At 42.5% G+C, this 24,980-nt stretch overlaps 4 protein-coding genes across 4 annotated transcripts; 1 reads left to right on the top strand and 3 right to left on the bottom strand.

Moving 5' to 3' along the window:
* Positions 1 to 12: 12 nt before the first annotated feature.
* LOC129584056 (uncharacterized) lies at positions 13 to 4,391 on the bottom strand. The gene is made up of 9 exons (XM_055476158.1): positions 4,036 to 4,391; positions 3,220 to 3,731; positions 2,371 to 2,773; positions 1,834 to 1,944; positions 1,484 to 1,656; positions 1,274 to 1,401; positions 1,017 to 1,180; positions 823 to 923; positions 13 to 605 (listed from the first exon to the last, which is right to left on the bottom strand). The coding sequence occupies exons 1-9, from the start codon at positions 4,214 to 4,216 to the stop codon at positions 249 to 251; spliced, it is 2,130 nt and encodes a 709-aa protein (XP_055332133.1). The 5' UTR covers positions 4,217 to 4,391; the 3' UTR covers positions 13 to 248.
* A 446-nt stretch (positions 4,392 to 4,837) lies between these two features.
* Positions 4,838 to 8,094, bottom strand: LOC129584057 (cytochrome P450 2A1-like). Its single transcript, XM_055476159.1, has 7 exons — positions 7,552 to 8,094; positions 7,008 to 7,250; positions 6,746 to 6,817; positions 6,127 to 6,600; positions 5,766 to 5,942; positions 5,282 to 5,545; positions 4,838 to 5,224 (listed from the first exon to the last, which is right to left on the bottom strand). The coding sequence occupies exons 1-7, from the start codon at positions 7,712 to 7,714 to the stop codon at positions 5,040 to 5,042; spliced, it is 1,578 nt and encodes a 525-aa protein (XP_055332134.1). The 5' UTR covers positions 7,715 to 8,094; the 3' UTR covers positions 4,838 to 5,039.
* A 5,853-nt stretch (positions 8,095 to 13,947) lies between these two features.
* On the bottom strand, positions 13,948 to 16,955 carry LOC129584069 (cytochrome P450 2J6-like). The gene is made up of 7 exons (XM_055476174.1): positions 16,693 to 16,955; positions 15,921 to 16,163; positions 15,674 to 15,745; positions 14,974 to 15,450; positions 14,732 to 14,908; positions 14,413 to 14,676; positions 13,948 to 14,304 (listed from the first exon to the last, which is right to left on the bottom strand). Exons 1-7 carry the CDS (start codon positions 16,814 to 16,816, stop codon positions 14,120 to 14,122), a joined length of 1,542 nt encoding a protein of 513 aa, XP_055332149.1. The 5' UTR covers positions 16,817 to 16,955; the 3' UTR covers positions 13,948 to 14,119.
* Positions 16,956 to 19,285: 2,330 nt separating this feature from the next.
* LOC129584066 (uncharacterized) lies at positions 19,286 to 22,975 on the top strand. Its single transcript, XM_055476172.1, has 4 exons — positions 19,286 to 19,690; positions 20,435 to 20,551; positions 21,472 to 21,585; positions 22,445 to 22,975. Exons 1-4 carry the CDS (start codon positions 19,624 to 19,626, stop codon positions 22,675 to 22,677), a joined length of 531 nt encoding a protein of 176 aa, XP_055332147.1. The 5' UTR covers positions 19,286 to 19,623; the 3' UTR covers positions 22,678 to 22,975.
* The last annotated feature ends 2,005 nt before the right edge of the window (positions 22,976 to 24,980 follow it).

Raw genomic sequence — 24,980 nt, forward strand, 5'->3', positions numbered from 1 at the left:
CTGCGTTGTCGATTTGTATGCGCTGCGATTTTTATTTGTATTTAAGAAAGACAATAATAAACCGAAAAGCCCAAATTCATAATACAACATCGTGTTGCCACATTTTAGAGTTAAATTAGAACTTCACTGTGTGACCGATATCTCAAGAAACCATTTTTATGAGCATCAGAACTGGTTCTTGATGAATTGATGAAGTAAATGGAGTGGTGGAATCAAAAACCGCCTTCACGATGACTTTTCGCAGAGTTTTATGCATCTGAAGTTTCATGCACGTCGTCGCGTACGACGGTTGTGCTGTCGCCTTCCTCGCGGACAACTGTTGTACCGTCGAGTTCCTCCTGATCACGTACGACTGTTTCACCGCTCGAAAGGTCACTCTGGCCGGCCTGAATTCTCTCATTCCACATAAACCGCACTAATTCTGTCTTGCGCAACACGCGTGGGATCTTCAGCTGCGATGGCGATGTGGTGGTTGTATCCAGCATATAATTACGCAGCCGTTGGAATGCGCCGGGTTTGACAAAGTGCAGCTCCAAGTGGTCAATAGCGTTCTTCTTGCGGTATAACGAGTAGTCGCTGTGATTTTTCATCAAAGTTTCGTCCAGCTTTATAAAGGTTAATAAATTCAATTATAAACAAAAAATAATCCTTAACTTGAAAGGCACGCGCAAGAGCATATTAATGTTAAAAAAAGTTAGTGTTAGAAAGTTTACTACGCAGAGCAGCCGCTAAGAATAATATAAAATGGTAAAGCCTTGATATAAATGTAAATATAATTATGCGGATCTTTGACGCCTGACTGTGCTATAATATTTTACGTACCTTCACTGTGAAATCGTGCTCCAGTGCCGGAAGATCGGTACCGCCGTTTACGTTCACTTCCAAAAATACGACGTAGCATGGAGTGGATGATTTTTGCACCGCTGCAAGAGTATGAAGATATACACGTACTTTCAGTGCACAGTCTCTATAAAAGGCCTTGAAAAAATTTGTGAATGTTGTAATAATGCACCAACCATCAGGAATATTGGCATTATCCCTGGCCAAACTCTCGCACGCCGTAAAGTCCACAACGCGATTAATGCCGCTGCCCTGCTGTGCGCCGATGACCTCTTTGATGGCGTCCAACATGACCACTTCCGATACTTTTTCGGCTTTGATGTTAAGAAGCTGACCCGACCTGCATATAGATATATCAAAAGAATGTAAGGACTGCAGCATTCGAAATGTTTTGTTGGGTTAGCATGAGTGTTTTAGACATGCTGATGCGTACCGGTACTGGAACTCGATCACCGGGCACTGGTTGTAGAAATCCGCAATTTTAACGATATCTCCCAAACGATACCGATATAAACCAGTGGGAGTGGTCAGCACCATTTCGTACATTTCCCCTTTTTTCACCTGGCAAGCAAATAAAAGAAAAATGAATAAAACACGTACGTTTTCATATACATATAAGCTAAAGCCGACGCAATGGCTTTACTTGGTCCATGAAAACCGTTGGGGGATTGGCATCGGTGACATGTTCCAAGGGGATGAATTCGTAAAATATTCCACACGGCCACAGGAGGTAGTTGATTGGCTCGCGGAATGGCCACAAATTAATTCCAAAAAGGCCCTCACTTGCGCCATAAAATGGGCTATATATGAGAATATCTGGAAAGCCAGTGGTAATCAGTTTTGGGCATGCCGCGCGCATTTGATCGTATTTTTCCCTATTTGGGGCGTCAAATTTTATTTATACTTAATTATTTAAATTAACAAATTTGTAGCAGCATACAGATTTATAAAAGTGTGAAATGTACTGTAAAATTAAAATTATTTTCAGCATACCGCCAGTGTAATGTTGACGCAGTGCTTCGGCATAATGCACAAATGGTCCAGCGGCAACGCAGTCGATGACGGCCAGTTCGGGCCAAATCCGTTTCGCAATATTTTTCATTCCTGAAAAAAATTAAAATGAGAATTGTCTTGGAAGTTTCTAGTAGTTTTTCTCAGGGTCATGGAAGATTATGAAAGTAAAACAGAATATCGGCAATATGGTGCGAGTTTTCGCTACTTTAATTGCATGATTAAGCGTAGTACGATGACTAACAACGCGGAGTACCCTGGTGGGGCTAGTAGCTAACTTCACAAAACAATATCTACAAAAGCACGTAAAAATGTTTTTTTTAATTTGCTCATTTGCTTACTTAATGGACTATATAGTTTTTCTAATAAACTCAAATTCTTGCGCGTGAGTATATACAGCATAAACGCCCATTACTGTACGCGACAGAATCACCAAAATTGCTAATAAGTACAACATTAATTACTGAAATCTGTATGGCGTCGTATGTTGTGATGTAAGAACGGATATCTAGCGCTGACCTTTATTGAACTCCACTTCCAGCTCGTCCGCCCGCTCCGGGTCCGGCATCAATGCCAGCAGCAGCGCCCTCCTGGTTTCCGGTGTGATCTGCAGATCCTCTTTCAGTGTACCGTAGCGGATATCTCGCACTAAACTCTTCCATTCCGCTTCCAGTTCCATGAAGGCAAAGTACGCCAGCGACACGAAGATGGTCTCGATGCGCTTCAGGCGCCGGTAGCGCAGTCCGAAGAGCAGATGGATGTAGCGCGTGGATTCCTCGTGCGGGATGTCGTAGCCAGCCGGCGGCGTCGTGAAAGTTTCCGGTGATTCCAGTCCCTGGAAGGCGGCGCTCAGCGGCCCGATGCGGGTGCCGTTGGCTGATCGTTCCAGTAGGCGCGGCACGTTGTAGTACAGCTTCATCGTCTGCATTTAAAAAAAGCAAGTGTGGTATTAAAGCTATTTACCCACCACTCCGTGTAAGCGCATTTATCGATGAAAGAAGTACAACGATTTAAAGTTTCCGTGCTGATGGAGCTGGCGATCATAGAGCTACGGTAATAATCGTTTTTCATGCAGTCAGTTATTGCATTTGTACACCACATAATACGGCACATATAGATATGCACACATTATGCGCATATGTACCATATTATGTGGTGTACAAATGCAGTAACTGACTGTATGAAAAACGATTATTACCTTATTTGACACCAAAATTATGATTGACTTTTGTAGCTCTAACTGTCAAGTATTTTATGCACATACAATAGCTTGAAAAAAACACTGATAAAATTTTGGTTTAGCAAAATTCTAGTATAAAGCAGACTAGATAAAGCGCATCTGACTTGTGAGTTTTAGTTTGTTTATACCTTTCTAACTTTCCTTGAGCCAGGTACATCATCGCCGATGGCGTTGAGGAAGAATGCGGTTAGTTTAAAGAACTCCTTCCGCTGATACTGAACGACGGGAATACGACTGGGTTTCCCGGTCGTTCCGGACGTTTCGCCGTAATAACGCGGCGGATCGGACGTCATGACCTTTTCCTCGCCGTTGTTGAGCATCCGGTCAAAGTATGAGCGGAAGTGGTCGTATTTGACCAGAGGGTGCACGCGGACGTAATCTTCCCGGGTTCGTACTTTCTCCAGACCGGCATCCTTGAAGTACGCGGTGTCATTGTTGTATTTGAGGATGGAACGCAGCTCGCTTGACTGCAGTTTGCCGATGTCCCGAGTGGCCTGGTTCAGCTTGGCGCGGATGAAATAGCCGCCAAAATAAAATAAGCGGTAGAGTGCATATTTCTTGCAAGCCACCAGAAACGGGAAGTCTTTTTCATAGTTCAACAGGAAGTCGACGCCGATGAAGAAAAGTATGCCCAAGGAAACTACAGATAAATAAATGTGCATGAATCACTACAGAAGTACAGATGAAAAGACAATTAAAACTTCTGTACAAGTAATGCAAATACGGTCCTTCAAAAGCTTATGTAATACAAGGGATTATTACAGATAAATTTTGGAAGACGAAATAAAGGACCAGTTTATGCTGCGAACATAAACAGTTACAGTATGCAGTTACAGAATTACGGAATTTTGGCAATTTCAGTTTCAATTTTCCAGTTCCAATTTTTTTCATAGTATCAATTTCAGATTTTAATCATAGGCGATATATTATTTTTTTAAACTTACTGTTAGAGAACAAACTGCAGAACAATCCGAAACGCAGCGCTAGAAGTGTCCATGCCGGCACGATTGCCGCCGCTGTCAGTATGCAGGACGTTTTCACTTTGTCACAGGAACAATCGCAGGATTTCAGACGGTGTCGCAGCATTTCTGTCAAGCGATCAAATTGTTCTCGCAGTAGTTCCATGGTGACGGCGTAAATAAACTGCTAGAAGCAGATGGGGTGTTTTGCCGGCAAGAAACTTTGCAGTGCGGTTTCCTGGAGTTGCAGTGTGTTTCTGTACGCCGAATAAAGTTATTGCCGCATCTCCGGAATGATTAATCAACAGAATTCCGCATACTGCATTGTCAGTCTTCGTTGTTGTTCGCATGCATTCTAGAACTATGCCGTATCGTGGCAGCGTTGCTATCAGTGATCGCCGGTACTCACAATCTTCTGCATTTAATTTGTTAGTGATTTCACCACATTAGTCGTATCAGCAACCCACTTAATTTGATTACGATTATCGCTCGCAGTAATTGACCGTATTCTGACTACACATTCATTTCGTGTAATGAGATTTATTAGCTCGGTGCTACAGTCCAGGATAATGCCTTTGTTTATGTATACGGACATATAACATACATATGTGCATTTGACTCAGTTTTGTTAATTTTGTCCAGGTGCCGAGCAAAGGTCAAACCAGAACAGCTTTATCAAAATCAAAGTTTATTGAATACGGTAATATACCTTAAACTTGCCGCACTGCAAACAACTATTTATGATTTTTACGGTTCCAGGAAAATACTTAAGAAACAGCAACAATCACAACCGAAAGACATTTTTAATAAACGACAATAACGGCCAGAATTATAAAATTTCAAAAGAATCAAGCGAGCTGTGCGCATAAGGCAGATTTGTAAGCATAAAAATTCCCTGGAATTAGCGACATTCTCCTTTAAAAATTGGTAATGTTACGTAACAGATATCCAAAAATGTTCATTTTGTTAACATCCTTTATTGCTCATAGCTAATCGCGGCGACGAATGATCATTTCGAAGGGAAGTGGTTGACAGGAGATGCCGGTTACGTACTTATCCACAGGGGGCAGTTGTTGTCCCTTTGCTGGCTTCAGTTCAAAGCGCTGCAGGATATTGGCGAAGAACAGGAATATTTCCATTCGTGCCAAGGCTTCCCCAACACAACTCCGTTTACCTGCAATAACTTATTGCATAAAAAAGCCGCGTATTCTTTGGCATATCCTCGGCTTACCAGTGGCGAAAGGCATAAAATATGGCGGTTCCTCGAGTTGCCCTTTGGAGTTAAGAAATCGCTCGGGTCGGAACACTTCCGGCTCCGGCCACAATGTTGGATCCATGTTAATTCCCTTGTAGTTGGCCATGACGTAACTGCGGTCCGGAATGCGGTAGCCGAACAGTTCTGTTTCTTCCGTGTTGCAGCGTATTACGCCGAACGGTACAACATTGCCCATTCGCTGGCTTTCTCGGCAGACTGCTTCCAGGTACGGTAATTTTGCTGAAGTCAACCACACAAAAACTGCATTGATTTTGCTTAAATATTCAGTATGCTGCAGCACCGGCATTAAATTACTTGTAACATGAACATTATATGAACAGGTAATCAAAAAGAACTTCACCTGATTAATATAACGTACCAGCTGTGAGTAATGAAACTTTTGTTATAGCATGCGCATGTCTTGTATTAAATTTTTTGTTTTGGTATAATTCAAGCATACTTCGATCATCGACCGTGATAGAATGCTCTCGTCCCACTTGTTCATCGATTTCTTGGTGTACTTTTGCTTGAACGTCCGGATGATGAAGCATAAACAAAAATGTCCAGTTAAGCGTTGTCGCGGTCGTTTCTGTCCCCGCTCCAAATAGACCTTGCACGTTAATTTGTAAATCCAGATCTGTAGGTGCGTTAACAGTTTTTAAGCGAAATGCAAATTTCCCGCATACTTGTATTTACAATATGTACACCTATACACAATCGTGTAAAAATTACTGCAACGGTGTCTATACGCACCAGGTTATGTTAATGAACCGCGTAATCTAATATTAATGTTTCAAGGTTATCCCGACAGTTTAATTTACCTTGGAAGATTTTACTACGCTCCAGTTGACTGCCGGACTCCTCCAGGCGCTCCTTTTCTTCCCAGAACGAATCAACATAGCTCGGCACGATACTATCCTTGTCGGTGCTGCGAATCCGGCGGATTTTCTCCATTTGGTTCTTGGTGAAATCCGTGATCTTCTTCTGCATGTCTATCCACATGGCGTATGTCCGCGCTAACGGTCCCGGAAGGAAGCGCAACATGGGATAAGCCTGCAGCGGTCCGGCTTGCGCCAGTAAAACAGCGAAGATGCCCAGTTGGTGTATAACGGCACGGAACTCGGGATCGTTGTATTCGAAGCGCTGACCGAAGCACAGCGTGCTGACCACATTGCAGGTGGCGCCGTGCAGGGTTTCCGTAGCGCTAAAGGGCTTGCCGACGTTTTCCTGGAAAACGCCGGCTAAGTGTTCGGCTTCCTCCAAAATACGATTCTGTATGGCGTGCTTGCCCATTCCTGCCAGAAAAGCACCCACAGTTACATTCTATAAATACTCGGATATGATCAGACTGACACTGCAAACAGTTCTGTATTAGCACGCGTAAGTCTTTACTTTCGGCTGACCTTAAATTAAGCCCAACTTGCCATTTGTATTACACACCTAAATCTCGCAGAGTTTGGAGGGTGAATCGACGGGTTTGCTTCCATTCTTCGCCTTCCAGGGCTCCAATGCCTAAAACGTTTTCCGGTTTACTTAGCTAACATCCCGGTTTAATCCATTAACCGGCACTTACAACATCATGCAAGTTATAGATCGGCTTTAAGTGTTATCGAATGGCTGTCCGAATACGCAAATGCGACATATATTTTTGTTTAACAAATTGAAGTTGTACTGTTATTTTTACTTTCCTATGGTTTTTTACCATGCACACGTCCATCGCGGAATTTCTCGGTTAAAAGGTCGAACATGAAGGTCGACGGGCGGCCAATGAATTTGTCGCCTTGTTTGATGAAGGCTTCCTTGACCGCTTCGTAATTGTTGAGCACGATGGTCAGTTGTGGTCCGAAGCTCATGCTCATCACCTTGCCGTAGCGCTCTTTCAGTTTCAACATTTTTGCCGGTGGATCGGAACCCAATAGTGGCCCATATCCCACAAATGGGAGCCCTGCAAGGTTGGCAGAATAGAAAAAATTTTCTTAAGATAAAGTAAACATCTGCCCTCTGTAGTGCAATGCACATTACGCTATATATATTTCACTGTACTCTGTACATAGTTACGGATCCAGATCGAGCTACACTGTATACTGTACTTAATTGGATTCGAAATACTGCAGTTTTACTGTTTACAAAACATTTTGCGCACCATCACGAATATGTGGTGCACTATCTGCCGAGTCCCTTTTACAGTTGCAAAAGGTTTAATAAAATCATTATGTAATCCGTAGGTTTCACAATAATGCACTTACCCAATGGTCCAGGAGGAACATTGCGATATTTGCGATAGTACCACGAGAAAAACAAAATGACTGCAGTTACACTTAAACTTATGAACGGCACACCGCCAAGTGAATGCAACGAAGAGTCGGTTAACGTGTTGCTTTCCATCGCTCCTGTGACCTTGTCCACCATTGCCAGATCTCGTCTAATAGTTAACAATGAATTCGAATCACAGAATTTATGCACAAAACGCCGCTTGCTACTCAAGGCTGCAAGCAAAATTCTGGAAAATAATACCAAGAAATCTAGGCAGCGCTTATTTTCATCAAGTGCAGCACAGAGTACTGTACAAATTCGACGATAAGCACATAATTAATTTTAAGATGCCCGTTCACATTCAAAAGCCTGGTAATTTCCCGTTAACGGGTCATGCACGTGTGACGTGAATTCAGTGATGACTGCGGGAATTCGGAATTAAATTATTACTGCAAGAACCGTGCTTCGAGAAGCATTTGCTGCGTTTTTATCTTAATTACAGATATGTACTAGCTCACTGCACTTCTGCATTAGTTTGTCGCCAAACGATGTGGCATGCTTGCTTGAACAGGATGCACCCACTGCACTGCTCGTGGACTATGTACCGGTAGGGCACGATGTGTGTATGTTCGAACATTGTTGATATCAGACATTACTCGACGTTGACTTAGGTAAATAACTATGCAGATAGCGGATAGATATAATAAATCCTTCATTAAGGTGCTGAGATTAACAAATAAAAGCAACATGTCGCTTCTCTAGGCTGTGTAAAACTTGGCATGCCGGCGAAATTTGTTATCTGGTTGCATAGTCACAGAAAATAATAACGTAGAATTTACGATATGGCTAATTACTGCTACGGAACACGTGCACGTTTTAAGTAATTTACGTTTAACAACTTTTCTCTGAATTCTAGGCAATCTGGTACAAGACTCAATGCTCCACGGTACGAGATACAAGTATATCGAAATGTGCAAATGGGTGACCTTATCTTATTTATTTTCTTTAATGCAGCTTTCATAGTCTTGAGCAGAAACTGCGAAACAACTTTTTCATGAACAGAAAACTGCTGTGTAAGCTTTTCGATCAGTCGCAAAAACACAGGAAATAACACAAATCTGTTCAGACTGGGCCTACTGCTTGTCGAAAAGACAAAAGATCGGGGCGGAAAGTGTATCCGGTATAAAGCGAAAATTAGAAAATGTTTCTTGGAGCCGAAAGAAATTGCAGAGTCGCTCAAAAGGGAAACAGCGCGATAAGCGGATGTAGCATTCAGACAAGCTTAATTTAAAGCCCAGTGGTCAGTAACTCAGTGGCCGTACAAAGCAGATAATACTACAAGAGCTAACAGAATCGTGTATGATATCGATGATTGGTGACTGGAATATTGTGTGTTCATCGGGTTGCAAGAGCATGTGAGCGGAGAAGCGGCTCACGTACAGCGTTTAATAAAGTCTTTCAAAGGATTTCAACGTATTGCGCCGTGGTGCAGTGGTACTGCCTACGCGGATCTAACGACGTAGCCGGGGTTCGATTCCCCCATCGGCGCCTTTTTCAGCCGTTTCTCGGTTTCCCTCGGATTGCGCCCTGCTTAGAAGCACAATCCTTGTGCACGAGTCCGGGTCGAAAACTCAAGTGGCAGGTTTTTGTTTATTTAAACATCCGTCTATAGTTCGAGTGTCAGTGGCTGAACAGTTTGTGATTTATGTAGTCAAATACTCTCCCAGAATTGTCTACTAGATTTTTATTCAAATCCTCTGCATATTAGCAAATAGCAACAATGGCTACAATGAGGTGCCTCCTGACCGTTTTCCTGCTGACTGTAGTGATGCTGCAAGTGACCTTTACCAGTGCTAAGCGATCCTCCGGACGGACCTGCGCCACGGACGAGAGCATCGCCTCCAAATCCTGTCAGGAATGCGGCAGCGATTGCCAAGCCGGGATCTGCGACTTTCGCATCAGTAACAACTTCACTCCGTCCAACTGCAAGAAATTCTGCTGTGGACGCTGAGAATTGTCTTTTTTGCTGGTAGAATGTTGGTGTTTCTTTAACGTGTCTTTAGTGGCGTTCTTAATTGACAAATTTTTTGAAACTGCACGAAACAAGATATGGTATAATCAATAAGAACATAAGCTTTTGGTCATTTGGTTGCTTGTAAGTAGCCGCATTTTGGTCTATGAGAAAATGCTTACGCTGTCTATTTTTTGTAGCGTTGTGAGAATGATCTAAATAAACGTCCGTGTGTCAATGCTCCAGGGAACTTTTTTACTCATAGTTTATCTTGCTGTCACGATGTCGTACTTCCAGTATTGCCGTTAAGCTCCTGTTAGATACTTTATCATTTTACACGGTTTAACGTTTACTGCGATTTGAGTTTTACAGTTTTTGCCTGACAACTAAACAGCTTCAGAAAACTCACGAGTTCAAATGTGGGCGCAAAAAACATACGCCACTTTTATATAAAATTATGGACAAGCTTGCACATTTTTTTGTACACCATGTACGTAGCTGCGCTATGCTATGTTTTCAGCTGGACTAACTTTATGCACTAATATGTAGTGAGCCTAACTAAGAAGAAAATATTTTGCACTGACAGCTTCGACAAGAAAACAAAACGTCTGAATATGTTTCCCACGTAAAGCGATGACTACCGGGTAGGAGTCCGTTTTCAAACGAAGCCGATGTGTTGGACAGAGTAGAATGGTCAATTGGAAGCAAAAAAGCACATGGTCACTGTACTCGGTCAATTTTTATAAAATTTGATGCGTAATGGTTACGGTTTTTCCAGCAGAAAATACTACAGAAGCAAGTAGAATCGTGTTTATCTTGAAACATCAAAAACGTTTTTGTAAACTTATTTACCCACTTCGAACATATACGCGTCAAATCTGCGCCTCTCGTGTTGTTAACAGTTCCAAGATTTGACGCAGCACTTCCGAGTCGAACGTCAGTGCTATCTATCTCTTTGGCGCAAAAAGTCTGCCGCCCGAGAATCAATGCTGCCGTCTCTGATATCGAAACATTTCCTTGGTCAGCCTTTTAAAAAAATTTCTAATCGATGTTCCCATCGTCTCAAAACCGAGAGGTTACACAATATACCGATCCGTCATCGCGCTACACTGCTGTTGTGTTTTCTAATCGCGTCTGCACAAGCACCAGCTTTGTGTTCGATTTCTCCTCTAAAAATCAAGGGCAAAGCATCGCTTATTTAACACCTGGATGTCGGCTTCGAGTGCCATCAGTACAGTTTATAAATTGTATATGCAGTGTCTATCTGTTTATAACGCGTACGGGAAGTACTGTAATTGAGAACAGCCTTTAAATTTTTATTGGAATCCCCAAATCGACGCCAGATATGATGGCCCCGGTAAGATATTTTCTCATCGTTTCCTTATTGGCTGTGTTGCTACTGCAGGTGACCTCTGTCGGTGCTCAGCGATCCTGCGCCAACGACGACAGCGTCGCCTCTAAGTCTTGTCAACAATGCGGAAACAACTGCCGACGCGGCGTCTGCGATTTTCGAATCCGTAACAATTTCTCTCCGTCCAACTGCCGAGCATTCTGCTGCGGACGCTGAGAAATTTTGTGTCGCTGCTGCAAAATATCGTATCGCTGCGCTATTTTGAATATCGCTGCTTCTTAACTGTGTGTCTTACAATTAATAGCGCGGCGGAAAATTTATACAACTGGAAAATATGACCGGAAAATTTCGTAGAACTAATAAAAAGTACGGCACACGTGATATCAGCTTTTGGTTTCTTATTTTTGGTTGTTTTAGTTTGTGAACAGCTGAAATTATATAAAGTCCATGTTGTTCATTCCAAATCGCATGCTTTGTGCCGTGTGTAGCGGCATTAAAATGGCTCTGATTGTTTAAATACTCTAACTATTGTGCTACCCTTTGAGGGTGTTTTAGCGTCGCTTAATCGTTAGTTAAACTCAATAGATTTTTTCTACTAACACAACCAGTAGCATCGTTAGTTAAACTCAATAGATCGTTAGTTAAACTCAATAGATTTTTTCTACTAACACTGATGACTGCCATTTCCCACCAGAGCCTGATAATTACGTCTTGCCACCAACAGTCTCTCCCGCCGAGGTGATAAACGCTGTTTTCAGCTTCCCTACTGGATCAGCAGCAGGAGTTTTCGGCCTCCGCCCGCAGCATTTAAAGGATCTTCTGAATCGTAAGGATGATCAACAAAGTGATCTCTGTGTCGCCCTCACCGATCTGACAAATCTGGTACTCAAGACAGACATTCCTGAAGATATCCGGCCATTTTTTTTTGGTGCCAATTTAATCCCGCTGGGAAAAAAAGACGGAGGCGTGAGACCGATCGCTGTAGGGGAGACGTTACGCCGGCTGGTATCCAAGATCGCCAGCAATAGGTGCGCTGAAGAAGCAGCCGGAATGTTCTCCCCTGTGCAACTTGGGTTCGGCGTAAGAGGAGGTGCTGAAGCGGCCGCCCATGCTGTCAGAAGTTATGTTGAAGGTACCCATGCAGACGCACGAGTTATTGTGAAACTGGATTTTAGAAACGCCTTTAACACTCTGCGCCGGGATGTGTTATTGACAGCAGTGCGTGATAAATTCCCTGCATACTTCCGTTATTTTTGGCAATCCTATCGCTGTGCCTCTTATCTCTCGTGCGGCAAGATCCAGTTGTCATCAGATACCGGCGTACAGCAAGGTGATCCGGCCGGCCCTTTCGGTTATTGTCTTGGAACGCTGCCTTTATTCGAAAATTTAAGCTGCGATATAGCAGTGGGTTTCTTGGATGATGTCACCTTAGCAGGATACGCAGAAAAAGTCATCGCAGCCATTCGTTTAATCATTGCACGTGGTTTTAGAATGGGACTAGAACTCAATCTGAATAAATGCGAAGTTTACGCCGTGGGTCAATTCACTGCTGATCGGTTGCATGCTGTTCAGATGGTGCTCGATGCCTTTCCCGAAATGGTGGTAACGAAAGAAGAAGAATTTGTACTCCTTGGTGCGCCATTGACAGCAAAAGCATGTGACGTTTTCCTGCGCAATAAATGTGAGCAACTGGAATTCTTCATATCCCGTCTTAAAATCATTCCAGCACATTACAGTCTATATCTCCTGAAAACTGCTTGCTGATACCGAAGTTACTCTACGGGTTCCGCACAGGCAGATGTTATCAACATGTGGAATTGACCGAAACTATAGATAAGATCGTTCGTGGCGGTTTGCAATCCATTCTGAACATCCGCGTGAACGATGCACAGTGGAGCCAGATGACGCTTCCTATCAGGGACGGAGGAATGGGACTACGGGTGCCAAGTCGCTAGTGTTTCCTGCCTTTTGGCATCGGCGTACTCGGTGATCTCTTTGGTTTCAACAATCTATCGCCCTGCAACGGAAGAATCGCTCGATCCGATTGTGCAGCGCTGGATGGAAGAGACAGGCTGTGAACCCCCTGTTACAGAGCAAAGGAAATTCCAGTTTGCATGGGATCGGCCATGGATCGATAAAGAAGTGGTCTCAATGAGGCTGGCCATTACCGACCAAACGAATCGAGCGGTATTGTTAGCTGCGCAACACCGTGACTCGGGCGCATGGCTGAATGCGTTGCCTGCACCAAATTTGCGTACGTTTTTGCGGGATGAAGAAGTTCGAATCGGTGTGGCACTTCGTTTCGGACTTCCAGTAGTAGAAGAACACGATTGCGTAAACTGCGGAAGCCATGTGGAGACGAATGGTCACCACGGTCTTTCTTGTACCAGCAGCAGAGGCAGATGGTCCAGACATACGGAACTAAATGCCGAAATAAAGCGGGCTTTGGAACATGCGGGTATCCATGTCAAAGCGAGCCACTCGGACTGTCAGGCATAAACAACACGCGGCCAGACGGCATGACTCTCGTCCCGGTACGGGATGGTAAGGCGCTGGTATGGGACGCTACATGCTGGGACACGGTAGCCGCATCGCATGTCCGGGCAAGTGCATCCGGTAGTGTTGCGCATATGGCCGAAGACGTTAAACGCCGTAAATACGCTTACGTGGAAAGGATGGGTTACCTGTTTTACGCCCTGGCAGTCGAAACTTTTGGCACTTTTGGTTCTGATTTTATGGAGCTCATTCGTTTCGCTGGCAGAAAGATTCGCGACGTGACAGGGGAACCTCGTTCTACTGCGTTTTTGAAGCAGAGATTAAGTCTAGCTGTAGTGAAAGGAAATGCTGCTGCTGTTTTGGGCACCTTGAATATGCGTCCTAGGGTTTTTGATAGCAATAACGATTTTGGCTGTTTTTTTAACGTTTAAATTTGAATCATTTTAAGTAGTATTACGCGAATGCACTTTTTGTAACACTGATGGCCTTTGCCCAATAAACTCGACCAGTAGCAAATTAGCGATAGGTGGAGAAGCAGAGGTTTTACTGTACTGTAGTAGCGGTACACGAAAAAACCCTCGTTACAGTTCTCGTACAACAAAGACAAAGATAACAACAAAAACAATCTCAAGCAAATTATCAAAGATTTTTGTAAATACCTGGCTAAAATCGAGCCACAGTATGGAGTGCTATACTCAAAGTCCTAATTTCGCTGACGAATGTCCATCTCGAAGGAAACTGGTCGAGATGAAATTCCCGTTTCATATTTGTTCACAGGTGGTAGTGTTTGACCCTTAGCGGGTTTTAATTCAAAACGCTGCCGGATATTAGCGAAAAACAAGAAAATCTCCATTCGCGCCAGAGATTCTCCCACGCAACTCCGTTTACCTGCAAATTAATGCGAATCTGAGCTGGTTAAGAACACCTTGGCCACTTGCAAGTGGCCAAGGTTCACCATTGGTGAACATGATGAGTCTTATGGTCATTTAGCCTTACCAATGGCAAAGGGCATAAAATAGGGTGGTTCCTCAAGTTGTCCCTCTGAACTGATAAATCGCTCCGGTCGAAACTTTTCCGGCTCCGCCCACAACGTCGGGTCCATGTTGACCGCTTTGTAGTTGACCATAACATAGCAGCGATCCGGAATGCGGTAACCGAGCAGTTCCGTTTCTTCCATGTTGCAGCGCATTAAACCGAACGGTACGACGTTGCCCATTCGCTGCGTTTCGCGGCATACCGCCTCCACGTACGGCAATCTGCCTAGAAAAAATTGCTGATTTGCGGAAGTCAAAACTTGATAAGAACTTGTCCGTACTTCTATCCTCGAATGTAATGGCTTGTTCTCGTCCCACTTGATCGTCGATTTCTTTATGAACTCTAGCCTGAATGTCGGGATTATGCAGCAAAAACAAGAATGCCCAGTTTAGCGTGGTTGCGGTTGTTTCTGTTCCGGCCCCAAATAAATCTTGCACATTCATTTGCAGATCCAGGTCTACAGCATAAAGCCTCAATAATTAAGTACAGTAAGCAATAATGTGCAAGTGTCAAACATCTTACCCTGAAAAATTTTACCCCGCTCAGCATGCTGATTTCCCGTTGCTTTCAGCCGCTCCTGTTCATCCCAGAACGAATCCACGAAACTGGGTACGACACTCTCTTTACCATCTTTGCGTACACAGCATATGTTTTCCATTTGGGTAGTAATGAAATCTGCAAGTTTCTTTTTCATGGCTATCCACATGGCGTAGGTGCGTGCCAGTGGTCCGGGAATAAACCGTGACATGGGATAAGATTGTAGAGGTCCCGCTTGTGCCAGAAGGAGAGCAAAGGTTCGTAGTTGGTGCAGAATGGCGTTGAATTGTTCGTCGTCATAATCGAAACGCTGACCGAAGCACAATGTACTGACCACATTCCCCGCGGCGGCGTGGAGAGCATCGGTGGCGTTAAAGGGCTTGCCAACATTTTCCCGGAATATGACGGACAAGTGTTCGGCCTCTTCCAGAATCCGATTCTCTATGGCGTTCTTTCCCATTCCTGTGCCGTTAAACTTATATAAGTTACTGAAAATGTTGTGTGGTTAATTTAACGAAATTTAGTGACCTTTTTGTTTTATATCTGGTAAGCTCATTTAGGAACGCTCTTTAACCGCTTAAATTTAAAGTAGAGAAATTAAAAACTGTATATATGAGCTCTCGAATTGAGAATCGAATTCGAATGCGGTATTATTGAGGGGTCTACAGAAAAAATAAAGTCTGACCTAAATTTCGTAGAGTTTGGAGAATGAATCGCCGAGTCTGCTTCCATTCGTTCCCCTCCAGCGCTCCGATCCCTGAAAATTAACTAATAAGTAGAAGCTTATGACAAATTTATTTATTAACGCTTTACAGATCCTGTAGGGATTTCGAATACATTTGGTGTTCTGATAATTTTCACACAATTTGCTGTCTCCACATCTCCTAATATCTGTATAATATTAATTTTAGTTTGGTATTAATTAATTTTACCGTGTGGTCGCCCATCACGGAATTTCTCGACCAAAAGGTCAAGCATAAACGTTGACGGACGGCCAGTGAAAAGATCTCCTTGTTTAATGAAGGCTTCCTTGACCGCTTCGTAATCATTGAGCACGATGGTCAGTTGTGGTCCGAAGCTCATGCTCATCACTTTGCCGTAGCGCTTTTTCAGTTTTAACAGCTTTGCCGGTGGATCGGAAGTTAGGAACGGCCCATATCCCACAAACGGAAGCCCTATACGCAGAACCAAGCCCTGTACGCAGAACCCTGTCTTTCGCATGAAAATTACAGGCAATTTCGAATTTTTCAACTGCATGAAGTATTTTTATAATTTTGAATAAGTGAACTTCTATTAGAATTGCCACTGCGCTACTTTTAATTGCAGCTATGAAATTTAGAATCCTATCAAGTAAGTTGAAGAGACCGAAAAGCTTTACCCTAGCGACACTCGCGCTAGTGCGCGCCCGGAAATACGAGTACAAATGTTATGATTGCCGCCTTAACATAGCGGATGTTATGCGTTGATGAGGAACTGTGGAATAAAAAAGAAAACATTGCGGAATAAAAACAAAGAAAATATTTTATATTTCTTTGGTTTTTTCGAGGTTACCGGCTCCGTTACACACTGGTTGCACAACCAAAATTGCTTCGTAATTCTCTTGGCAGTTCCGTGCATGCATAATTACAGTAGTATATAAACCATGAAGGCATTAGTAAGAAGCTAATGTACGAAAGTCTGGCTATTGCGTAATTTCACACTTGCCCAGTGGTCCAGGGGGAACATTGCGATATTTGCGGTAATACCATGAGAAGAACGTTACAGCTGTCACGATAACAAGACCTATTAAAGTCATATTTGAGAGCGTATAAATTGGCTTATCCGTCATTATCCGGGTGTCCACGGCTGCCTTTTATTAGAAATTTTCACCATCAAAGCAAAGTTTATAGCATATTTCTAAAATTAATAATTACAATCTGATAGATTTGATTCAAACACGTGCCGTATGCTCATTGCAATCGGCTCGCGATATTAGATAACTTGGAAATACGTATTTGTATCGTTTGCAACGAACTAAATTGATCAGATCATTCGTCTGTGTGTTTCACCTTTAAAACCGCGAGGTAGCGTGACTGGCGCGGTGCCGGTCTGTCGTACTCCTTTGTTTTTGTGCCTGCTGGAACAGTACTGCTAATAAAAAGAAGCGGCCCGTATGTTTGAGCACCTTTGCGTTATCTACAGAATCTTTCTTGTTAAAATATAGGTTATTAACTTCTTGTTGTCGAAACCGTATAAATTATGTGTTAAGCAGTATCTTTCGTGCCAATGTGGTACACAGTTACTACACAGTATAAGAAACCACTGGATACAGTGATACATTATGCAGTAAGTCCTCTTGGTATGTTCACAACCCGTAAAACTGCTTCCGAATATTGTTGTGCATTAACGGTATCTGTTTCACTAGCCGTAAGTTACAATCGGCAGCTCGGCATTAAATTAAGAAGCGCCGCGTCGAAACACTTTAAATTCGGCAGTGTAATTTAAACACTGGAAAATACGTATACGCTGCAGTGAAACGTTGTTTTAAAATACGCTGGTGAAACAGTAAATGTACAGTCCCATTTTAGGCAAATATTAAAGTAACGCATTCCTGCACAGTATCATAGCTTGTTATGGCTTTGGTTTGAGATTTACGTATGGTTTTGCAGAACCGATAGCCGTGGCTCGATAAAGGTCAAGCCATGCATCACAGTCATGCAAAATTGCAAACTGTGGGTATTCACATGTGTGCATAACACTGTAAGAACTAAAGATAGCTTAATAAAGCAATCGCAAAATGCGGCGAATTTTTTTTCATACAGAACATCACTTCGAAACATTCTCGTTTCTAACAGTATATGACTGTATTTCGGCGGTGTATAATTTTATTCGAGGAAAAACTGTTCGGTGGTGAGACGTTCTGTACGTGCGTACTAGATTAACAAAACCATGGTGCGGCATTAAATGCGGCGAGTAACAAAGCGAAGGTCCACGTTCAAATTCTGCAGTAAATTCGAAACTGCGCATGAATCCAACCGAAACTCCCTTGCCGCGATTTGTAATTCTGATCGACAACAATTGCGTGTTGTCAACAGCAGGAAGATCTGTTGTGGAGGGAAAAGATTTGTTCCGCGGTGTTATGTTGCCAGTAACCTTTCTCTACGGCCATGGGTTGTAAATCTATTGAATTACCTAATCGATCTTCTGCAGGGCAGGGATACATTAGTTTGTGGCGACCATAGTCGTCTGTCATAGTCGATACCTTTGGCTTTTCTCGGAAATGTTATAAATTAAGCCATAAACTGATATTTGACCTTTTGTACAATGAGCCGATTGACCTAACCCATTAACTGGTAAATGCGGCAAAATTTGTAAACTGATTTGTATACTTCTGATTATATGGATGAGAATCTGCGAAACTGACGTAAGGATGCTGCAGTAATACTACAGACGCTGACTTTCTAAAGATGAAAGTTTAAGTTTGTACAAGTACATACGCCAAACTTGCGTTAGAACGGTGATGCTAATGGTAAGTCGCATTAGTACCGGTACCGGTGTCAACAGCACAGTATCCAGTCCCTATTAGGTATCTTGGATTGCATGTGCAGTGTGCTGGTACGTTTTCCACAACATACGGGTCATCAATGTATGCGAAATGTGATGAGAAATGTCAATGAAATCAACGCTTTCGTTCACCTTTAGCGGATTTCATCCTAGAATGGTTTCCGCGTAAGGTAAGCATCCTTTCCATCGGCGCGTCAAACTGCTTCTGTCCATTGCACAGCGTATTGATGGGAACTCAGAGCTATTGATCGCAATCGACCGACAAATCCTGAGTAGTCCAAACCCAGCTCCTACATGACGTTGCCTACATGAATCCAGCTCATAAAACATCGTCTAGAAATAGACAAATGTGCCAAGCTTCCTGTGGATATAATCGTTAATGGCCCAAGTGCGTGCTGAAATCCCGCACGCACACACACAATGGACGGTTCTCCAGAGAGGAGACTGCTTGGCGCCTTTGGCCGTACGATCATCCATGGTTCCACCACAGGGCGTACGTACAGCAAACCGCACAATGTCTTATAAAATTAATATTACATGTACGGAGCACTGCATACAGCCATACAGTAAATATCCCGCTGGACAGTTGAGAACCAACCGCGGAGTTGAGTCAGCATTTCTGATTGGCTGCATAACGGCCCACGGTGTGTGGCCACGTACGTACCGCGCAGTGTTTATCGATTGGCGTATCAACCAAGCCCCGTTTTGATAATGCGCGCTTCTTCCAGAAGCTGCAATCAAACCGTATCGATCATCCTGCGCGCGTACGCTGCCGTTACATCACCGCGTGTGTTCGCGGAGACTGTAGAGTGGCTACTTGCCGTGTGTTGCCTGCAATACATGTTTGTCCCGTTGGTAAATTGGCTGCAAATTGTTATTGCAGATCTGCCCCGTTCAACTGGCATTCCGCGGCCAGAGTGGGAGATTACAGCACGGCTGTGTCAACTAATTTGATATCGCTCGGGATAAGGCATTCCTTCAGGGGCAGTTGTGCCTCTGCCGTTGATCGCGGGTGTTTTTTCCTGTATTCGTGCACAACGGCATATATACGGTATTGTCAAGTAGTGCTTGTGCTCTTGTGATCAGCATCCCATGGCCGCTGTAATTGTCGCACCACTGCTGTGCTGTGCGCTCATTCTGCTTATGACACTGTTTTCCGGTGAGTAATGATTGTCATCGTGCATTATGCTAATTCTTCTGACGCGCCGTAAAACACTATGAATCCCGATGATATCACCAGTTAATTTACCCTGTAGAACTGTTGTATCCCTAAACTTTGCAATATACCCTAGGTAATTCTAATAATTAAGCAGATATCTCTATTTTCGGTCGGCCGTTTTTTGGGACATGCAGCACTTTTTGGAGACTTCTCCTGAACACTGTTCAAGAAGTTTTGATTCGTAGATTACAAATGACGAAACTGAAAAATGTACAGCGTTATATGATTTATATGATAGGTTTAAAAAACCAGTTTTTTCTTGTTTCTCCTAAAGTTCACTGAAGCATGTTGCCCATCCACAAATTACTGTCATAAAATTCGAAGAGGAAGCCTAATCGCCTAGAGTTTTTCTAAATCTTGGGGAAATTCATTGTATTTCCCATCGGGATTCTGTGATTCTTTCCTCACGGCCAAGGCGATCACGGCGCATCTAGCACACAGGAACCGTTGGGTGGAAGCTGTTGGTATTCCCTTATCAATCGATAATCGCCGGTTATGAAAGCGGCAGGCCGGGAAGAAACACAAAAAATCAACAATGCGCCGGCGAATCAATAATATGTTTTAGGAAATATGCAGCAAGTCAAGTGCGGCATTCCACGGCGCACTCTTCACTTAATACAATAGAGACGCTTTTTACTATGACACTTATGCCGGGCAACTTTGCATTTTGTCCATCTTCCACAGGATGCGATGCAATCAGTTGCGTCATCTGCAATTCAATATGGGATCCCCTGTGTACGACGGATCCCGGCCATCCCAACGTGACCAAGCAGGACTGTGCGGCGTGGTGCGGAGAGTATGGTACGTTAACGCAATTAAAAGGCCTTCCTCATCAGTTTCCGTTTGTCAGCTAACCTGACTTGGAAAGGTCATCGTAGGGCACTGCTTAATGCAGTCATCAAGCGATTGGCTTAATGCAGTTAATGCGGATTAATGCAGCCATCGTTTATACGTGATACTTATTACAACTACAGAGTACTGAAGTAGGATTAGCATGGAAATTTTAGGAATTAAGCTTGATTTGTTGTTGGAATACTTTACCCCCATGGCTCACGTCATGTGCATTAATTAAACATGACGCAGTGGCGAATATCCGTAAAATGGGATACATATACATGTACACTGGTTTAGTAGTGCTGGGCCCATGCTGGCTTCAAGGTTTTCTAAAAAATGAAACATCAGATTTGTCAACCGCGTATGTAAATATTATAATACTAGTATCGCATTGCTTATAATGCAGTACGTTATTTGCTTACAACGTAAACATGTATACGCCATTTATGGAATACGGATAAGGTAGGCCCTTCTAAATTTTAAAATATAAATATTGCCATATTTGAACAGACCGTCTTGTGGCGGAAAAATCAAAATTGTGAGGGAATTCTTGATTAAAATTGGTGTCTTTGTTTCGTCGTACCACTACTACAGATTCAGTAGATGCGTACATTTTGTCGATTATTTGCTACGAGCCTACAATTACTTTTCTCAAATTTAGAATAACTTATTGTCAAATGCCCGCCCTTCAGTCCTTATGATGACAGTAGGTTCCGATATGGAGACCCAACAAACGGTTCACTGTGAACTAGTGTGAAGGGATTTATAGCGATATCATCCCAGATCGATGTCGTGTACTTTCGAGCAGTCCGTGATTAAAAGCCAGTTGACCTGGTTTTGAAGGATGAAAATGGATTTTTATCTATGTGTGCACTTAATTCTTGCAGGTCTTTATGGGACGACGAAGGAGATCAGCGAGGGTGCGACCGGCAAGCATCAGAAGTATCCGCCGGTTGAGTGTCCAACTACGTTCACGTCGTGCCACATCGTTTATCAAGAAAGTAAGTCCGCGTTCCGGCTACTTTATTACGTAGCCGGCATCGGCAGTCGAGACTCGAGACTTTTACCAGAGCGTCGCCGCCACTTGGTCAATAGTATCCAATACTCAATATTGCCCTTATGGGTTTTACTCAGTAATCGTTGCAAATTATTTTGTTTGAGAGCGTATCGATCCGTGAGAAGTGATATTTATCCGACTGAAATCGATAATATACTGTGAATACTTAATAAAATAATCTCGTTGGAATGGTGCGCATTTGAGCAGCCTACACTGTCACTGCGCATTTAGCAAGAATCAATATACAGTAATACTCGTATATGCACATAGCATCGTAACACGACGCTCATAGCTGTTATATCTATCTTTAATATGCCGATGCGAAGTACTTACGTGTCTGTTTGTTATCTGTAATTTTCATATTTTTATTTCTATTTTGTATTCTTTACAGCTATTACGAATTTCTATGCAGATGAGTCTGAATCTATGAAAATCGAAATAGGCCCGAAAAAAGATTAATTATACATTTATAATAGTTTGAAAACGGGAATTGTTTACGTATATATAAGTTGTACGAACAGTACGTTTTATACCGACGTACGCCCTCCAGACTTGCAGGTAGGCAGATTGAATTCAGAAAGACGAATTTAGGCTAAGTACCTTACGGTTAGCAGTTTCCTGTTGGTCAAAATGTGGATGTTTAAATTAAACGTACCTAAATGTAAATCAATTGTTAGAATTGATCGTCGGTATTTGGGGAGCTTAAAGAGACCGTGAACCATGGCTGTCCGTTACCAGATTAATAAAATACTCGTAAATAAGATGAGTTCGCATTTAATTTTTAAGCTAGGTTATTTTTACAGCCACGTCAACCGAGTACACAAAGGGCTATCCCGAGAAACGGGTCTTCCGGAAGTGCGGATTCCACAGCGCTGCCAATCAGACTGCTCCGGTGTACGGTTACTTCAGTGGACCAAAATACAAGAAAGAAGTCGTCACGTGCTTTACGGATTTCTGCAATACGGCTACAGTGTCTTCTTCTTCTTATCTTTCCGTGCTGACATTTCTTTTGTTCCTTTATTTTGCCGACAGATAGATAGAAACCAAACAGCTACACTTGTAATTCTTTCGTAATTAATTTAGAGAAAGCGGATTTTCATGCACGGATTGAACATATGCGTGTAAAAGGTTAATTTAATTTAAGTTTCGTGGACTAATCGGTGTAAACTTGTAAATCAGCCGGTGAAACTACTAATTGGCAAAGCTGGTTATCGCGGTCGGATCTGGTGTTTGGTGTGCTTTCAGTTATTTTAACAGTTTAACTGATGAGTTTAAAATGTCCTGGGTGCGATAATACCCGGTTTGAATAAAACTCCCGGCAAAAATGAACACTGTTGGAAGTTTTTGCAGGTTTACGTGCTCCAGACCTGGAGGCACGACTGCTCTGTGCCCGTATATTAAAACAAATTTCTTAAATGAATTATGATTAGCTGGCGGTACAAAACAGTTGCAGGTTTCTATGAAAGTAAGAAGAAGTTAAACAAATTATAAAAAATTAAGGACAATGATAAAACTTGCTTATGTACGCCATTATCATATATCTCGAGCTTATTTTTACGCAGTCACTGTTGTTATTACGGATCAATACTCACGCGCCCATTTACAGTAATTAATTAAGACGACTAAATTTAATATTTTGACCTGATCTAATATTTTGACCTTGTTCGAGGGAAGCAAATCATAATAATGCAGTATATGCAGGTCATTATGCGTAATAAAAGTGTGCTATGTATTATGTCTATCCAGAATATAATATACGATAGTATAAGACATAAGTAAATGGTCATTGACGTCGCTGCAACTTCAGTAAGTTTCGTTTATGGAAAAAACACAACTGAGCGTAATTTTATGGCTCAAGTTCAAGTTTAGTTGACTTACGGTTACAATTATAATACGAATTATAGCGCGAGTTAATTAAAAACGTCATGCACAATAATTGAATAAAATATTAAACGGCGCGTGCTGCTGTTTTATAACCTTTTATTTATTTCTTGCCTGGGATGCGCGCGAATTAAATTATTTGCTTAGAACTGAAGTACATCCTTCAAAGCAAGTACGGTAAAACCCGTACGAAGACATGTGAACATCTTGCCGTATAACAGCAATAAAATTTGTGCATGCATCACATAATTATGTAAGAGCATAATGGTGGTGATTAACTACCGGTGAAAAAGTTAACCGACATCCTGGAAACAAAACTAGGATGATGTAAAAATTGCAAATGCCACTCTTTTAGATCTAATCTGCAAAAGGTTTTGCTTGACCTTTATACGTAATAACAAGTCTCGCCGCATCAGGACTCGCATTATTTTTTCCAAGTCTCCGTCAGTATTTGAGTGAACAAATCCAAATAGGTCCGATTAACAGTAGGCGGTCCGATCCAGACCATATTGTATCCGTAGTTTGACGGACTATTAGTGTTCTCTGGAATTAAAAAAGATGCAAACATCTTAACTGTACAGATATTGCATGGCTTTCTACTCTGTCTGTTGTACTATATATGTAATTCTAGTAATCTTGGTATCCTCTTAATCTTACAGATCTCCGTTGACTCGCACAAATTATAATATCGACAGATACTCGTATCTTTCGATGTAGACTTGAGACTTTGGAGAATGTGACTACAAGTATTCCACACGATTAAGATTCATTTATTTGAAAAAATTTTCCTAACCAGCAACCCTTCGATTCTAGTCAATGTACAGATCTGAAAGTTCTATGCGGTTGTATCGTACCTTGTGCGAAAATAATTATGTTTGACAGGAGCGAAAAAACAACTAATACGATAATCGATCTCAATATCATGATCGTTGTGGACGTCGGCGTCACGTCGCTGTTTATAAATTCAAAAATCCAATTTGATCTGCAGATTTTCCGCACTCTGCCTCGGACGACTGTATAATACGTCAAAGCCGGAATGCACGGCGAAACATTGGAAACAAATTTCTAAGTGTCCGCTGCCGACCTTTTCTGATAAAATTAAGCCTGGGAAATAATGTGAACACAGCCTCAAAACAACGCTTTCAAAAACGCGATGCCAAATAATAATTTCCGGTGGTTTGCTCGTTTAAAATTGTGGACTGGACTGCATTATAGATACAAACTACACAAAACTGAGCGGTGTGTTTGACACTTTATGACCGATACGCGTGACACGTGCTTCATTTCTGCTTCCCTGTGACGCTTCCTCGTAAATAACAGGTTTACGCGATTTGGTGTATGCCAGTATAGTTATCAATTATTAATTTATTTTGTTGTGCACAACACCATTAACTGCCAATTTGCACGAGAATCAAGCTTATTAGTCACCACAGGCAAAAGCCTCCAGGCGACCTATTC

Source organism: Paramacrobiotus metropolitanus, unplaced genomic scaffold (assembly GCF_019649055.1).
Source record: "Paramacrobiotus metropolitanus isolate TYO unplaced genomic scaffold, Prichtersi_v1.0 Parri_scaffold0000012, whole genome shotgun sequence".
NCBI lineage: Eukaryota > Metazoa > Tardigrada > Eutardigrada > Parachela > Macrobiotidae > Paramacrobiotus > Paramacrobiotus metropolitanus.

Bases quoted from the DNA above. Each gene is read 5' to 3' on its own strand.
- LOC129584056 (XM_055476158.1), bottom strand. From the start codon at position 4,216: ATGGAACTACTGCGAGAACAATTTGATCGCTTGACAGAAATGCTGCGA. The intron at 3,732-4,035 runs GTAAGTTTAAAA...ATTTATCTGTAG, and splicing joins CTGCAGTTTGTTCTCTAACA to TTTCCTTGGGCATACTTTTC. The intron at 1,402-1,483 runs GTAAAGCCATTG...TTTGCTTGCCAG, and splicing joins CAACGGTTTTCATGGACCAA to GTGAAAAAAGGGGAAATGTA.
- LOC129584057 (XM_055476159.1), bottom strand. From the start codon at position 7,714: ATGGTGGACAAGGTCACAGGAGCGATGGAAAGCAACACGTTAACCGAC. The intron at 6,818-7,007 runs GTAAAAAACCAT...AAAACGTTTTAG, and splicing joins CCGCGATGGACGTGTGCATG to GCATTGGAGCCCTGGAAGGC. The intron at 6,601-6,745 runs GTGTGTAATACA...CTTTTCTGGCAG, and splicing joins CCAAACTCTGCGAGATTTAG to GAATGGGCAAGCACGCCATA.
- LOC129584069 (XM_055476174.1), bottom strand. From the start codon at position 16,816: ATGACGGATAAGCCAATTTATACGCTCTCAAATATGACTTTAATAGGT. The intron at 15,746-15,920 runs GTAAAATTAATT...GTTAATTTTCAG, and splicing joins CCGTGATGGGCGACCACACG to GGATCGGAGCGCTGGAGGGG. The intron at 14,909-14,973 runs GTAAGATGTTTG...TTTATGCTGTAG, and splicing joins GCGGGGTAAAATTTTTCAGG to ACCTGGATCTGCAAATGAAT.
- LOC129584066 (XM_055476172.1), top strand. From the start codon at position 19,624: ATGGCCGCTGTAATTGTCGCACCACTGCTGTGCTGTGCGCTCATTCTG. The intron at 19,691-20,434 runs GTGAGTAATGAT...CATCTTCCACAG, and splicing joins GCTTATGACACTGTTTTCCG to GATGCGATGCAATCAGTTGC. The intron at 21,586-22,444 runs GTAAGTCCGCGT...TTATTTTTACAG, and splicing joins CCACATCGTTTATCAAGAAA to CCACGTCAACCGAGTACACA.